The sequence below is a fragment of the Sinohyriopsis cumingii genome, chromosome 3 (assembly GCF_028554795.1).
Source record: "Sinohyriopsis cumingii isolate HCF-2022 chromosome 3, ASM2855479v2, whole genome shotgun sequence".
In the NCBI taxonomy this organism is placed as follows: Eukaryota; Metazoa; Mollusca; class Bivalvia; order Unionida; family Unionidae; genus Sinohyriopsis; species Sinohyriopsis cumingii.
This window is the reverse complement of record NC_142963.1, coordinates 133000173-133014186: the sequence shown is the minus strand read 5'-3', so window position 1 is coordinate 133014186 and position 14014 is coordinate 133000173. Positions and strand designations below refer to the sequence as shown.

Here is a 14014-nt window from a genome sequence, read left to right as displayed (position 1 = left end):
CCATATTAATTTCTGTAAATATATATACATGTATATGTATATATATACAGAAGTCCCCTTCTTATAAGGCCACCCCTTTTGCAGCAGGGAAGTGGCCTTATAATGAGGGTGGCCTTTCTAGAGGGGGTGACAAATGTGAATAGTAAATACATATAAGAAAGTCACAAGTACATTTAATTCTAAAACATTTAATATTTTCATTAAAAAATCACATGCATGTTGTGAAATAAATGTAAAACAAACTGTTTCATCATTTTCAAAAGAATGTTATGAAAAACCATTGATATAGTTTTAAAACTGTCTTTATAATTATGTTACAAATCACATCATCTGTCACTTTGTTGGTAACAGTCTAAAAACCAAACCAGTCTCGTCACAATTAAAAATATCCCTGCTGACATATCCCATGCATATATCGTTTAGTCTTTTGTTCCAATCTTCATTATTAACATCAGCTGATTCTCCACTAATGACAGAACACTTAATACTGTGTCGCACTTGAAATCTGTGCAACCATCTGTTACTTGTGGTAAAGTCGTCATATCCCAATTCAACTGACAAAATTGTTGCTATTTGTTGTCATTCAAATCAGGTTACAAACATCTCCTGGCTCAAACAATCTTCCTTTCTCCGGCCATTTCACCTTCCCATGTCTGCAGAATTGTTTCCTTATCTTTCACGATATTGTTATCTGAGTCTTTCTGACTTTAGTTTTCTGCAAGGATCCTCGACCCCCCCCCCCACCTCTCGGTCAGTTGAATTAATTTCACTTTCTCTTCTAAACTGAGAATTTTTCTTTTCCTCGATGACATGTTGATCTATTTGCAGTAAGTTATTCATGTTGTCAACTACAATACTGATGAAACAATTTTTTATGCATCTAAACAAATTGCTGAGTGTTTATAAAGGAAGTGATCTTGTCACGTGATTCATTAGTCGCAGTCTGGTACCCTATTGTTTTTATACATTTTTTACACTAAGTGAGAGAAGCCAAAACGGCTTCGATATGTACCATTAACATGATGAAGATTTGACCTCGCAGCCGTTAGGATTTGTGATTTTGACAATTTTAGTCAGTAGTAATAGCCACTAATTATCAAAGTCAACAAGATCAACATCTTATTAAGGGAAGCCATAAAGGCTATCAAACCATTTTCCTGCTGACTTGTGTATTGTACATCGATACTGCCACTTCTCAGCTGTTACTAACTGTTCAATAATTGTAATCTTAACAATTATCAGTGACTAAACCGGACATCTTATGATAACACAGCAGTAACACTAATTGGATTACATGTACTTACCCTTTTGTATGGATTAAAATTTGAGTCTTTCTTGGTTTTATGGAATAAATGTGGCTCCTCGTGAGGCGTAAATGATATAATATTAACCTTAGTGGTACATGTACTTTAGTCAACACTTCTTTCAATAACAAAAACCGGACATCGGGAAACATAAATCCGATTACTTAACACACGTTATGAATAAAATACTGGTTCTGGATACATATTAAAATAAAATGCAGCCGCTTGAGAGGGGTAAATTTTATATTATTGCACTAATATGCTGGTCACGTTAGCTGGGTGGCCTTTTGCGAGGGATACTTTTGAACACAAACCCGTCGGTGCCAATGGATTGTGGCCGCAAGAAACGGGTTGCCGCTGGTCAGGGGGGCCTACTGTGTGTGTGTGTGTCTATATATATATATATATATATATGTATGTATGTATGTATGTATGTGTGTGTATATATATATATATATATATATATATATATATATATATATATATATACACACACACACACATATACATACACACACATACATACATACATACATACACACACACACATCATAAATAAATATGTTCTGTTGACAATGTTTCTTGCTCTCATCACTGATCCAAAACTATCTTTATGACAAAGGTGTCAGAACTGAGATTAGGTAAGTAAACTAATATGTAGGTTGCGAGTTTGGTGATAGCTGTTGTCTTATTTCCAATCGTGCAAGTTACCTCCCCCCTGACAAGGCAATTGAGGTAAATCATTTTATCTCATGCAACTGGACAGTGTGCTTAACACTCTTAACACTTTTGTACATTAATATTTTTATATGTTGAGTTTTTGTTCTGAAGAGAGATAGGATTGCTTTGGATTGCCATTTGTACATAATTTCACATTGTATATAGTAGAATGTACTGAAGGTTGGTGACCTTAGCATCATGATTTCAGTCAAAGAACTCGTGGTGATGGGAGAAAAGGTAAAATGCATGTGGCGGGGGGTGCCCCATATGAAATTTGTTTAAATGAAGCAGATTAAAGGAGATTGATACAAAAACAAATGTAAAAAAAAAAAGAATTTTAGAGACAGGCTTCAAAGGAAAAATTGGAATCAAATTGCGAACAGGAATATAAATATGCAAGGCTGTGATAGAATGGATATGCTGTATGCAACATTACATTACACTATTATGATATGTATATTTTACATGAAATAAGTCAAGAATGGAAATTAAGGTCCCCACACTAACTGACTTGGCTAGTATTCAGTTCAGTTGTTCTAAACCCCAATGGTCAATTGTTCAAAGCCTTGATTGTCTGTTTTAAAAACTTCAATGGTCAGTTGAATTGAAGAAGCTGCACTTGCTGTACATGGTTAGAAAGTAATAGAGATGCAACAAAATGCTGTTATGTTCTTTCATTTTGTCCATGAAATTGTCTTTCCTTTTATCATCAATATTTAACTGTCTGTGAGCCAACACTGGTTGTACTGTAGAAATTAAGTCAATTCTGGAGTTCCTTCTATTAAAATGATAACTTTTTTTTTAAAAACAACTTAAGACTAACTTTGAATCTGTAATAGTTTTACAGAGTCAAGCATTCTACTATAATTACTTTTGTGATCAACCTAAATTTAGTTTAAACTGACACCACAGATACATAACCAGGACATACTGGGTGGGATAACTAATAGAAAATCATAATTAAATTGATACTGATTTATCAACTGCTTTTATTCTCTATTCAGAAAACAGAAATGTCTATACATGAAGGTAAAAAGAGTTAAACGAATTGATGGTTGTAAAATTAAAACAAAACGTAGTCTTTTTTTTTTTTTACACAAGGCATATCTTTACTGATAAGATATGTAATAATACATTCATACAAAGTTACTGTACACTTCTGAATTTGTACATAATCAGTGTTCAAATAAATTTCTTGAAATATGATTATTGTAAACCACAATATTTTCCTATCATCAAATTTTAATGAATCTTTCATCTTAGAACATATATGACAAAACTTTTGTAAATTAATAATGACAAAACTCTATAAAGATTTCAATAAAATGGGTATTTTGCTACTTGGATTAGAACTAATTGTTCAAGCACAGTCTACTTCCATTTGTCCACTGAACTAAAAATCATCAGATAAATGCAACTTGGAAAAGTAAATTTTTAACAAAAAATGAAGAGTTCAGTGTTTGTCAACCCATGCCATTTTTACCCATTGCTAACCAGGCCTAATTAGGTGAGAGGTAATCATAACACTGCTTGACAATTATCACGCCCTTAAGACATATCAAAGCAACTCTGCAAATATGTTGGAACAGTTAGCCAAGGACAATGCCAGATAAATTATATATATATATATATATATATATATATATATATATATATATATATATATATATATATATATATATATATATATATCTATATCTGTGTGTGTGTGTTATATAAACAATTTCATATATATAAAAAACCAAGACTTCAAAGTTGAAACATGAAACTGTATTAAGAAAATAACCATTTTGCAAAATTAAGTTTAAACAGGATCACTGGTTGAAAAGAAGTGAAATAAAGTCAAGCTGATTATCCTATCATTCTGACATGCATGGCACATCTGAAACGTCTCCCAATAGCATAGTTTATATTGACTGAATGCACCATCATAAATATATGGATTGTGCAAGTAGCAGGAGCAACGTGTTCATAACTTTAAACTAAATGCTTAAAATTAAATTGTTTTGCTTAATTTCAATGCATTAAAAATGTAGTTTCTTTCAACTTGTTTGCACACAATACACAAATATGCTCTTTATACGACTCTCTGAATGAGTAAATAAATTACATTTCTGGTGGTTTACTTTATCTTTTCAACAATGATTTGTGCTGTTAAATAGACAAACTGGTGTAGTTGTTTTATTTCAACACAAGTAAAAACGGAACATAAAGTGCTTCAGTCAATGAAATATGTTAAAATCAGAATTTTAAAATATGACAACTTCTTTAAACTACCATCAACAAATCCATCTGTTCACTTATTTGTATTATATTCACAGTATAATACAGTGATTATGAGATGGCAACTACTTATACATTTACCTTATTGCAAAAGGAGGTCACTGTCACCATCTGGTCTGACATCATTGTTTATATTTTACATATATTTTAATAGGATAATCTTTAAAGAAACATTTGGTTTGATTGCTACAGTGAATAAAATTGTATACACACCAAAATTTACTTTCTACAGTACTTAAATCTATCCATCAACATAATGGAAAGTCTCACAGCATCTGGAATCCAAATCTTCTGCAGATAAAATAGATATTAATGTCTTCACCAAAATATCTCTCTTTTCACACTTTAAGAATGTATTTTAAACAGCAACATTTTTCAAATAAAAAATCAACCAGACAACAATCATTTGTTTTTATTTTCACCCTAACTCCTTTTAAGTTCTGAAAATGTTTTTTTTCTTCTTTCATCAAAAATGTTCTGCAAAGTTGTAGTCATCCCCATCCTGCTCACCAATGCCAACACCGGAACCAAATGCCTGGGTAAGGGCATCAGAAAGTTCACCAGCCACTTTATCTGTTGTGTAGGAAAAAAATAAAGGAAGAAAAACTGCAAATAAAATGAATATTTTGAAACAGTAAAGCTATATTAAAAACCTGAAATGTTCTTAAACAAGATTTCCATTCTATCATACCTTGCAAAACAAGAAATGTTCAAAATATCATTCAACAGAGTTAAAGCTGGAACATTAAAATGAAGGTAATGTTTCTTACAGTTTTTAAAAGGATTTAACAGCCATAAACTTTAATGCTCAAGCAAAGTGGGGATAAAATTATGTTTACATTACAATACATGCAAAATTTCTAGACAGGTCTGGTGGTCTAAGTAGTTAGAGCATATGCCTCACATGTGGGAGGTTGCTGGTTCGAACCCCAGTCAAGTCATACCAATGATGTATAAAAATGATGCTAACAGCTGCCTCACTTGGTGCTCTGCATTAAGAGATTAGTGTTAGGACTGGTTGGCCTGGTGTCAGGATAATATGACTGGGTGGAACATGATGCTATATGTCTGCGGCATGATGCCCCAGTGCTAGACATCACTATGAACTGCCACACTGTATTCAGGGGCCATGACTCTCAATTACAACAACAAATACTTGAAATCTTAAATGCAAACAATATCGCAGGTAAAAAAATAAAGAAATTAATCAACAAGGGCCATAACTGTGCAAAACAGAGTAGTTAAATAAATACTGATGAAGCAATGTTCACATCAAACTGCAGCAGAATTGGTTGAATGACTCTTGAACTTTCATGATATAAGCAAGTTTCTGCATAAAGATGGAAATTTACTTCACAAGAAGCATAACTCTGTCAAAATGGGATGAGACAAGATAAACTCATAGAAGGCATATTTAAGATTATTAGACCATCTTTATACCAAACTCCATCGGAATAAGTTGAATGGCATACAATATAAATTAGGTTATCTTTTTTAGCTTTCCATCCTTAAATGAACAGTCACCAACACAGTAGTTGTGTGTGTGTGTGTGTGTGTGTGTATATATATATATATATATATATATATATATATATATATATATATGTTTCATTACAAGTTCTGTCTGCACAGACCTATAAATACCTTTACACCAATGTTTTCAGTGGTTAAAATTTTCCTATTTTGTTTTTCATATATAAACTCATGAGGACATTATGCCCCAGTGCTAAACATCACTATAAACTGCCACTGCACAATAATACAAACCACACATACATACACACACACACACATTTACAACTGAAATTTTGAACAATATTTGTGCACACTGATCAGTAATGGGAATAAAAATGAGTTTACTGATATTCACTGGTGTTGTTTGGTGTGTGTATGCATGTGAAAATAAGGGTAAACTGTTTACTGTTGCAATTTACAGACCTCTCCGCCTCCTTTCCTTCTTCATCTTTTTGAAATCTTTTTTTCTTGCTTTGTTGTGTTGTAGCAGTCCCCCTTCTAATGCTGCAGGGTCAACATCTTTTATGGAGCCGATCTTTGTTGTTGAGGAACTCTTGTTCTCTGAGGTGGTTCTACTTCTATTTCCACTTGCTGGAACTGACACAGTTACATTAGCCAACTGAAAAATACACCAACATTTTTGTAAACAGAGCATGAGATAATAAGACTATAGACTATAGCTTGATGGAATACATGCATGAATATTACATAATACAAGTCTTAAAAGAAATGGATCACTGAACGTCTGTATCTCACATGAAACTCAAAAAGCTGTGTCACATATGTTAAAAAGAAAAAGCCAAGACAGAGAAAAAACTCTGAGTGGATATTACATCCTTTTTTTGAAGCTTGGGAGGGCTGGATTTGTGAGGTAGCAGATGTTCTCTTAATTTATTATAATAGGCATGTATTATCAAAGAAACATATCATTCCTAAAATTGGTATTCATCAACAATGAATAGGGGGAAAAGGAACAGAGATACACTAAAACTAAATAATTTGTTAGTATTTATAGTATCTAACTGATGGACTTGATTTAATATCCACTATGTCTTATTTGCATCTTTTGACCACTCCCATGGCCTAAGTGATTAGAGCGCCCACCTCAGATGCGGGATGTCACGGGTTTGAACCACCCCACCTCCAAGTCAAACCAAAGATTTAGAAAAACGGTACTAGCAGCTGCCTCGCTAGGTGCTCAGCATTAAGAGGTTAGTGTTAAGACTGGTCGGCCTGGTGTCAGGATAATGTGACTGGGTGGAACATCATGCTACATGTCTGCGGCAAGATGCCCCAGTGCTAGCATCACTATAAACTGCTACTCTGCAGACTCTGTAGTGATATACTGATTTTTTTTTAAAGCTACGTTAAAAAATCCAGATCATACACACACATATTTTTGCATCTTTCCACTGAGATATGTGATGGCATTTGAAACTGGCTGTCTCTATGCTACACTCATACTTGATGGCTACACTCTGTGCTACACTCATACTTGATGGCTACACTCTGTGCTACACTCATGCTTGATGGCTACACTCTGTGCTACACTCATACTTGATGGCTACACTATGTGCTACACTCATACTTGATGCTGTTGTTAATAAAAACTTGTACTGATGCATAATACTGTAATTCAAAAATATCTGCAGGATGCTCTTTCTTGTTAATTCTTTTAGCACTGCAGTAACAAAATCAAAATGGTGAAAAACAAAAAAAACAATCGTTTTCCATTTTATAAAATACATTTCAATATGAACATAACCTATGAAAGGGTGATGAAATTTTTTTAAAGTCTGATGTTGATCCCAGGGTCACATGGGCAAGTAAGTGCTTCATGGTTAATGACCTTGACTCTGATATCAAGGACAGAACATAAATGAACCTTGTCTGAATATCTAGATTTACCCACAAGCTAAATTTGGTGAAATCTATAATTAACATTTTTTGGAACATAACAAAAATATTAAGGTGGCATCAGTCAAGACATTCATCAGTTATACTCATGGATTTGTGTTATCATTCTCCAAAGGCTGTACAGATAAAAACCTGAGTAAAGACCTTTCACTTTAAACTCTATGGCCGATTGCTGACAATCAACTTGTTCCTTGAAATGCAACTAAGCATAAAGTCTGGTCAAAAATGCACTTGTACATGCACAAGTCATGGTGTGCTCACAAGCTAAGTGAACACAAAAAATGCAAGCCTCTTACTTAACTCTAACGCCTGGCTTTAAAATCTCCTTCACTAAACTGGAGATGTTGATGGCCAGATACGCACAATTTTCATTCAGAACCAATACTGCAAGAAGTGTTTAATGAAAACCACATATTAATGCCATCATTCAAGCAAGAAGAGTAGTGATACAATTTTCAAGTTGACACGTAGAAGGTAATATGAAAACCAATTTCATCAAAACCAGTTACCTAGTGCTGTAGCAGTGTCTTGGTAAAATCACAATTTCAATAAAACCATCTGTTCATGAAAGGTAGCCATATAAAGACATCTGTTAAGGCAGCCATTCTGAAGACTAGATAATTATATACTATTACAACTCTATGGTCCTAAAATTACGTAATAGAAAAGAGTGAGAAGCAACAAGATTTGCAAAATTCCACAAATAATTGATGTTCCTAGAATACAAAGTGAAAATGGAAGAAATTTTTTTTACAGTATTGTGCATTAAATCCCAAATAATTCCAGAAGTACTAACACACATCCTAATGAATGAAGTTCTGAATAAACTTAAACCTTATTCCAAATAATTTCGAATGGTGAAGGTGCTGATGTACCTGAAGTGGCTGGTAGTCTCCAATGTACTAATGTACCAATGGCCTGAACTGTACTGATGTGCCAAGAGTCTTTTGTTGCATCACAGTAATATAATCCAAGATTTCCTTGTCTGAATTCACTATAATTCCCAGTTAATGTCTCTTCACAAAAATATTATTGAGCACTTTGTATTTCCAGAGAATAAAAAATAATTTCACCCAAATTAAAATCTGAATAAAACAACATAAATGATTTCTGCCCTTATGTTATTGCAGGAATAAACAATTTTTCCAGTAAACAAAATTATGTAAAAAAAAACTAGGACACCAAAGAAGGACATAGATGAGGGCCAAAGTTCATTTCTAGAAAAATCTTATAGTTAGATGGATTGTTACTAAAACTGTAAGAACAGGGTAAACAAAATGTTCTTGACTCAGACCAACACAACTATGGTTACTTGTATTGATAATGATCCTAATATTAAACCCACTCTATCAGAGAAAATACTAGCTATATATTGTTTAAAGAACTAAAAGAATAAATGATTTTCATCAGGTAAACAATGAACTTAATCTTCAACAAGGTCAGCTACTCGATACAATTTTACAATAGCATATAATGAATTAAAAAAACAAAAAAAACAATGCAAATGAAATATATATAACACTATTGCATTTTCTTTTGTTAAATGCTACACTGGCGATAGGTGTAACAGAAGTTAACTATTATGAGATTTTTCAAATGGGGAGGGTCACTACTACATTAATTTAATTTAGGACCAACTAAATATCAAGTGAAAACCCCATGTCGAAACTACCATCACTTCAAAAGGATAGGTGGCAAAAAGTGTTTCAAGCTGGCCACCATTGATCAGCACCCTCCATGTTTAGGACCAACAAGACATCATACTGTCTTTTAATGACAACGCCATGGGTGGCACTCTACAGTTTCATATTTTGCATAGGGTTAGAATTTTACAGAAAAAGAATTTCCCTAGGTTTCCTCTTGTTATAATGGTTATTTATAAAAGACCTTGTATATCTTAGGTATTGTTCAAAGAACCTGAAATTCCCTTTATTTTGGTGAATGATTGATGGGTGTAATATGGGTTATAGAATATACAGCTTGGCCTGACTTCAGATGTGCACCTCTCAAAAAGCCACTAGCTCCAACTGGTCATTTTCACCTCCTGGACTTCATAGGTAAAATTGTTTTAAAAAAAGAGCCGATAACTTTTTTTTACACCATATAGATTTAGTAATTCATCTGCTGCATTTTCAGAAGCTGGTATTGTCTAGTCTGGCAAAATTCATTTTCCCTAATTTAATAACTGCTAAAGATAGTGTACTATAGAACAATTCAGGCTGATGTTTTGAGCACAAGGGAGCAGTCTTTTTAGTTAGCTGTGCTTAGATCATGTAAAATTTCTAGAAGTACAATATCCAAAGAAATTTCAGCCATAAGTACCAACATTCTCTCCATTGTACATGTTGCAAATGTAAACAACTTTACCTTACACCCACCACTCTCTTAGAAGTTCATAATACATGTAGAGTGCCCCCATTTCAATATGACCATCCGCTCAGGAGGAGTAGTTTTAACAAGATTTTCAAGATGGCCACAACAGCATATTGGATGTCCAAGGAGCACTACTAAGGACCAACAACACATAATAAGTCTTTCAGTGAAAACTCTATGTCATTAAGTCCATTCATTTGGAGGGTGAAAAATACAATTTTCAGTCAAAACTACATGTCAATATGACCATCTATTACAGTTAAGTACTGACAAGATATTTAAGATGGCCACCGCTGCAGATATGCTGGATGACAGATAAGCACCATTTTTATTCAGATATTACAAATAGTCTTTTTGGTAAAATTTTCATGCTGATATGGCCAACCGTTCTGAATATGTAGTGACAACAAGATTTTCAAGATAGCATCTGTGTCAACTATACTGGATGTAAGACAAGCACCAGTTTTATTTAGAACCAATCGGACCCCATAAGTGGGTGTTATGGTGAAAACCCCCATGCTGACATGACCATCTGTTAAGTAAGAATAGCAAACACAAGATGTTCAAAAATGTCAGCATCAATTTCATCTTTTACCAAACACACGTAAGAAATCTTCTGGTGAAACCCTCATTTTCATGAAGGAGTAGTGATAACAAGATTTTCAAGGTGGTTGCGACAGTAACCATACTGAATGACAGGTTGTATCATTTTCATTTAGGACCAGTAGCATCATAGTTTTTTAATGAAAACCACATGTTGTTGTAACCATCTTGTTCAGGGGGAGTAGCAATAACAAGATTTTCATGCAGGAATAACTTGACCTTGAGATCAATGTGTTAGTGTAGTTTCATATCCTCCAAGCACTTTAGGAAGAGCAGCAATAACAAACTTGTACTAATGGATGGACAATGAACAGGCCATCTCTACAAACTAGTGAAGGAAGCCATCAAATATATCTGCATTCTTTAAAATAATTTTCTGATTCAAACATGTATCTGAACATTCTTCTATTTTTCATACTTGAATATATACAAATCCCCTCCAGAGTCCTGCACTAGGCTGTTTTCAGCATCAGTTGTACAAATCTGAAAGCCCTCTATACCAGGCTGTATTCAGCATCAGCTGTACAAATCTGAAAGCCCTCTATGCCAGGCTGTATTCAGCATCAGCTGTACAAATCTGAAAGCCCTCTATGCCAGGCTGTATTCCGCATCAGTTATACAAATCTGAAAGCCCTCTACACCATTTCGTCAAATTATATTGAGTAGTTTGTGAGAAGTAGTGGTTATAAGGTTTTTCTAGTAATAAAGACCCACTCTATCAGAGAATATACTAGCTATATATTGTTTAAAGAACTGAAAAAATCGTGAACTGGCATCACTTTTAAAATTTGAAAGGTCTTAATGCCAGGATGCTTTCAGTCAAGTCTGGTCAAATTCTATTTACTGGTTTTGGGAAGTCAGCAAAAGGTTCTAATTTTAGTAAAGGTGGTAACATTTACAAACAATTCAGTATCATTTGTATAAAACTGAAAGACCATCCTGCAAAGATGATTTATGTTACATCTTATCAAATTTTGTTTAGCCGTCTCAGCTGTTAAATTATTTTCTCTATTTCTCAATCAGTGTAGATAAGTTCAGGTTACATATACGGACAGATATGTGGACACGCTGACAGACCTATCATGATCAGCAAAGGTGCATATATAATTAGTACCTACTAACCCCCTTATATCATTTTTGTACACAGCCCTAAAACAGAAAACAATCTGAACAAACCTCTTTGATACCCTCCTCCTCCATTTTTTCCACTCCACTGTCTTCATCTCCTGACTTATCCTCATCAGACATTTCCTCATCAACCTCCTCCTCCCCCAATTCCTCATTTTGCACCTCCCCAGGAATATCTGACTCCTCCATCACCACTGAAGTCTGACCCGCAGACTCCACCAACATATGCCCACTACTCTTCGGTTTTAAGCCTACAATGAAATAAAGTAACCAATTAATGTTAATTTCTTGTGTATTTTCTTTTGACATCGACAATAATATAGTTTGACATATATTGAACATGTTAATTAACAGTGAGCCAAATCAATATTTCTGTGTTTCCATGGTACCCACTCCTGATGGTGACCTAATCTGACACAATATCTATTTCCTGTATACTTACAGGGTAAAACTGTAAATCCAGACATGTGAAAAGGAGGGTAATTCATCTGACTAATCAGAATGTCATTACAATTTGGCTATCTAATGAATACATTATTTGTCAAATTAGACTTGTAACTTTTTGCAACATCAACTTCAAGCACTTTTTAAGGCAGCCACCAAAATTCAAGCAGTTAAAATTGAGTGAAACCAGAGTTATTTTGAATAAAATCAGTAACGTGACAAAAATAACATTTCAAGAAATTTTCCATTCACAAATAAATTAACCACCATGTCAATTAATAATTTGAAAAACTGAGTGCTAAATGTTGAGGACAAGCATTTCTGACATTTTCAACTATAATGCAAGTTAACTCTCTTCATGTCTTGCTAACGGTCTTGCTAATGGTCTTCTGTCTGACACATTCTGCATAAGCTGCTAAAGGTTGACTCACAAACAACCATTTACAATACAGACACTATATTTGTTCTGACAGCCAGAGAACCTAAAATTTCCAATCCATTATCTACATCAATGCTGAATCTTTGCACTCATTAAAGTGATAGCATTTAATGTAAAGATATGCAGTTCAATCTGGATGCATTCAAATTTTCCTCCCATTCTTTACAATTCAAAACACAGTCCTCTTTTAACGTAAATATCTTCCCCCATCCCCCACCCAAATCTTCTGCCATTTAAGTCTCGTCAACTGCAAACAGAAAAAAATGACATAATAAGATGAAAACAAACTCACTTTCCAGAATTTTCTCCTGGTCTCTCAGGATGTCATCTATCTGGAACTCTTTTCCCATCTGCGTGACAAGCTCAGCACTGATATGGGTTGGTAGACTTGTCTGCTCAGGAGGGTGGGTAAAATATGTGATCTTTCCACTAAAAGTAAAGAAAATTTGTTCAAAAAAATACAAAGCTTCAAAGATCCTCAATGGACTAAATAAAGGTAAATTGACTGCAAAAGTGCCATGATTATAAGGCAAGTTCTTTTTTTCCCATCTGATGAAAAATGTAAGAAATACTTCAACAACTCCACCTATTAACAAATAACTATTGATACGATTCTTTAGTACAAAAGTGCCCACACCTGTTTCTGATGACTGTGTTTTGTATACGTTTCTAATGATATGCTAGACAATCACTGGCTAAAACAATACAGTACAATCTCTTTAATAATAACTGACCACAATCAACCAAATTTGTTTATTGAAACAAAACCTTATTAAAAACAGGATTAAAAGGAAAATAATATTTACATTCCCAATTAAAAAATACTCTAGCAAATTTTTTTTGGCAAAGATGGGGCCCAAATGTTCTGGTTCAAGAAGCTGGTCATTCTAGTCTTCCTTGATTGCAAATAAAAGGATAATTTTGAAGGTGTCTGATTAAACCATCTCAGTGATACACAGTTTTCAAGTGAGGGATGTTCTATTTACCAAAATATGACTTTTATATCCTAAAAGTGATGAATGTTCCAATTACCACAATATGACTGTACAGTGGTCCCCCTAATTATGGCCGTCCCTTGTGCATCGGGATAATAGCTGCATAAGATCGGTGGCCCTTTTTAGAGGGGGACTATATTTGTGAGAAGTATGTATATGTAGTAAGAAAGCTACATATAACTTCAAAGCATTTAATATCTTCATTTCAAGTTAACATACAATTATAATTCTTATTCTTAAGCGTGAAATCTGCGTGGAGTATTGCTGCCATGCGCATTGCAGAACCATTCAAA

The 14014-nt window shown here is 34.0% G+C and overlaps 1 protein-coding gene across 1 annotated transcript in view; it reads right to left on the bottom strand.

The window, feature by feature from the left end:
• Positions 1-2995: 2995 nt before the first annotated feature.
• The window catches only part of LOC149803889 (guanine nucleotide-binding protein-like 3 homolog), a 52839-nt gene continuing 41820 nt past the window's right edge, over positions 2996-14014 (bottom strand). Inside the window, exons 14-17 of the mRNA XM_089953703.1 lie at positions 13019-13155; positions 11892-12094; positions 6246-6441; positions 2996-4880 (exon numbers count right to left, since the gene is read on the bottom strand). Of these exons, the coding sequence (XP_089809829.1) occupies positions 4774-4880; positions 6246-6441; positions 11892-12094; positions 13019-13155 (643 nt within the window). The 3' untranslated portion in view covers positions 2996-4773. The remainder of the gene's footprint in view (positions 4881-6245; positions 6442-11891; positions 12095-13018; positions 13156-14014) is intronic.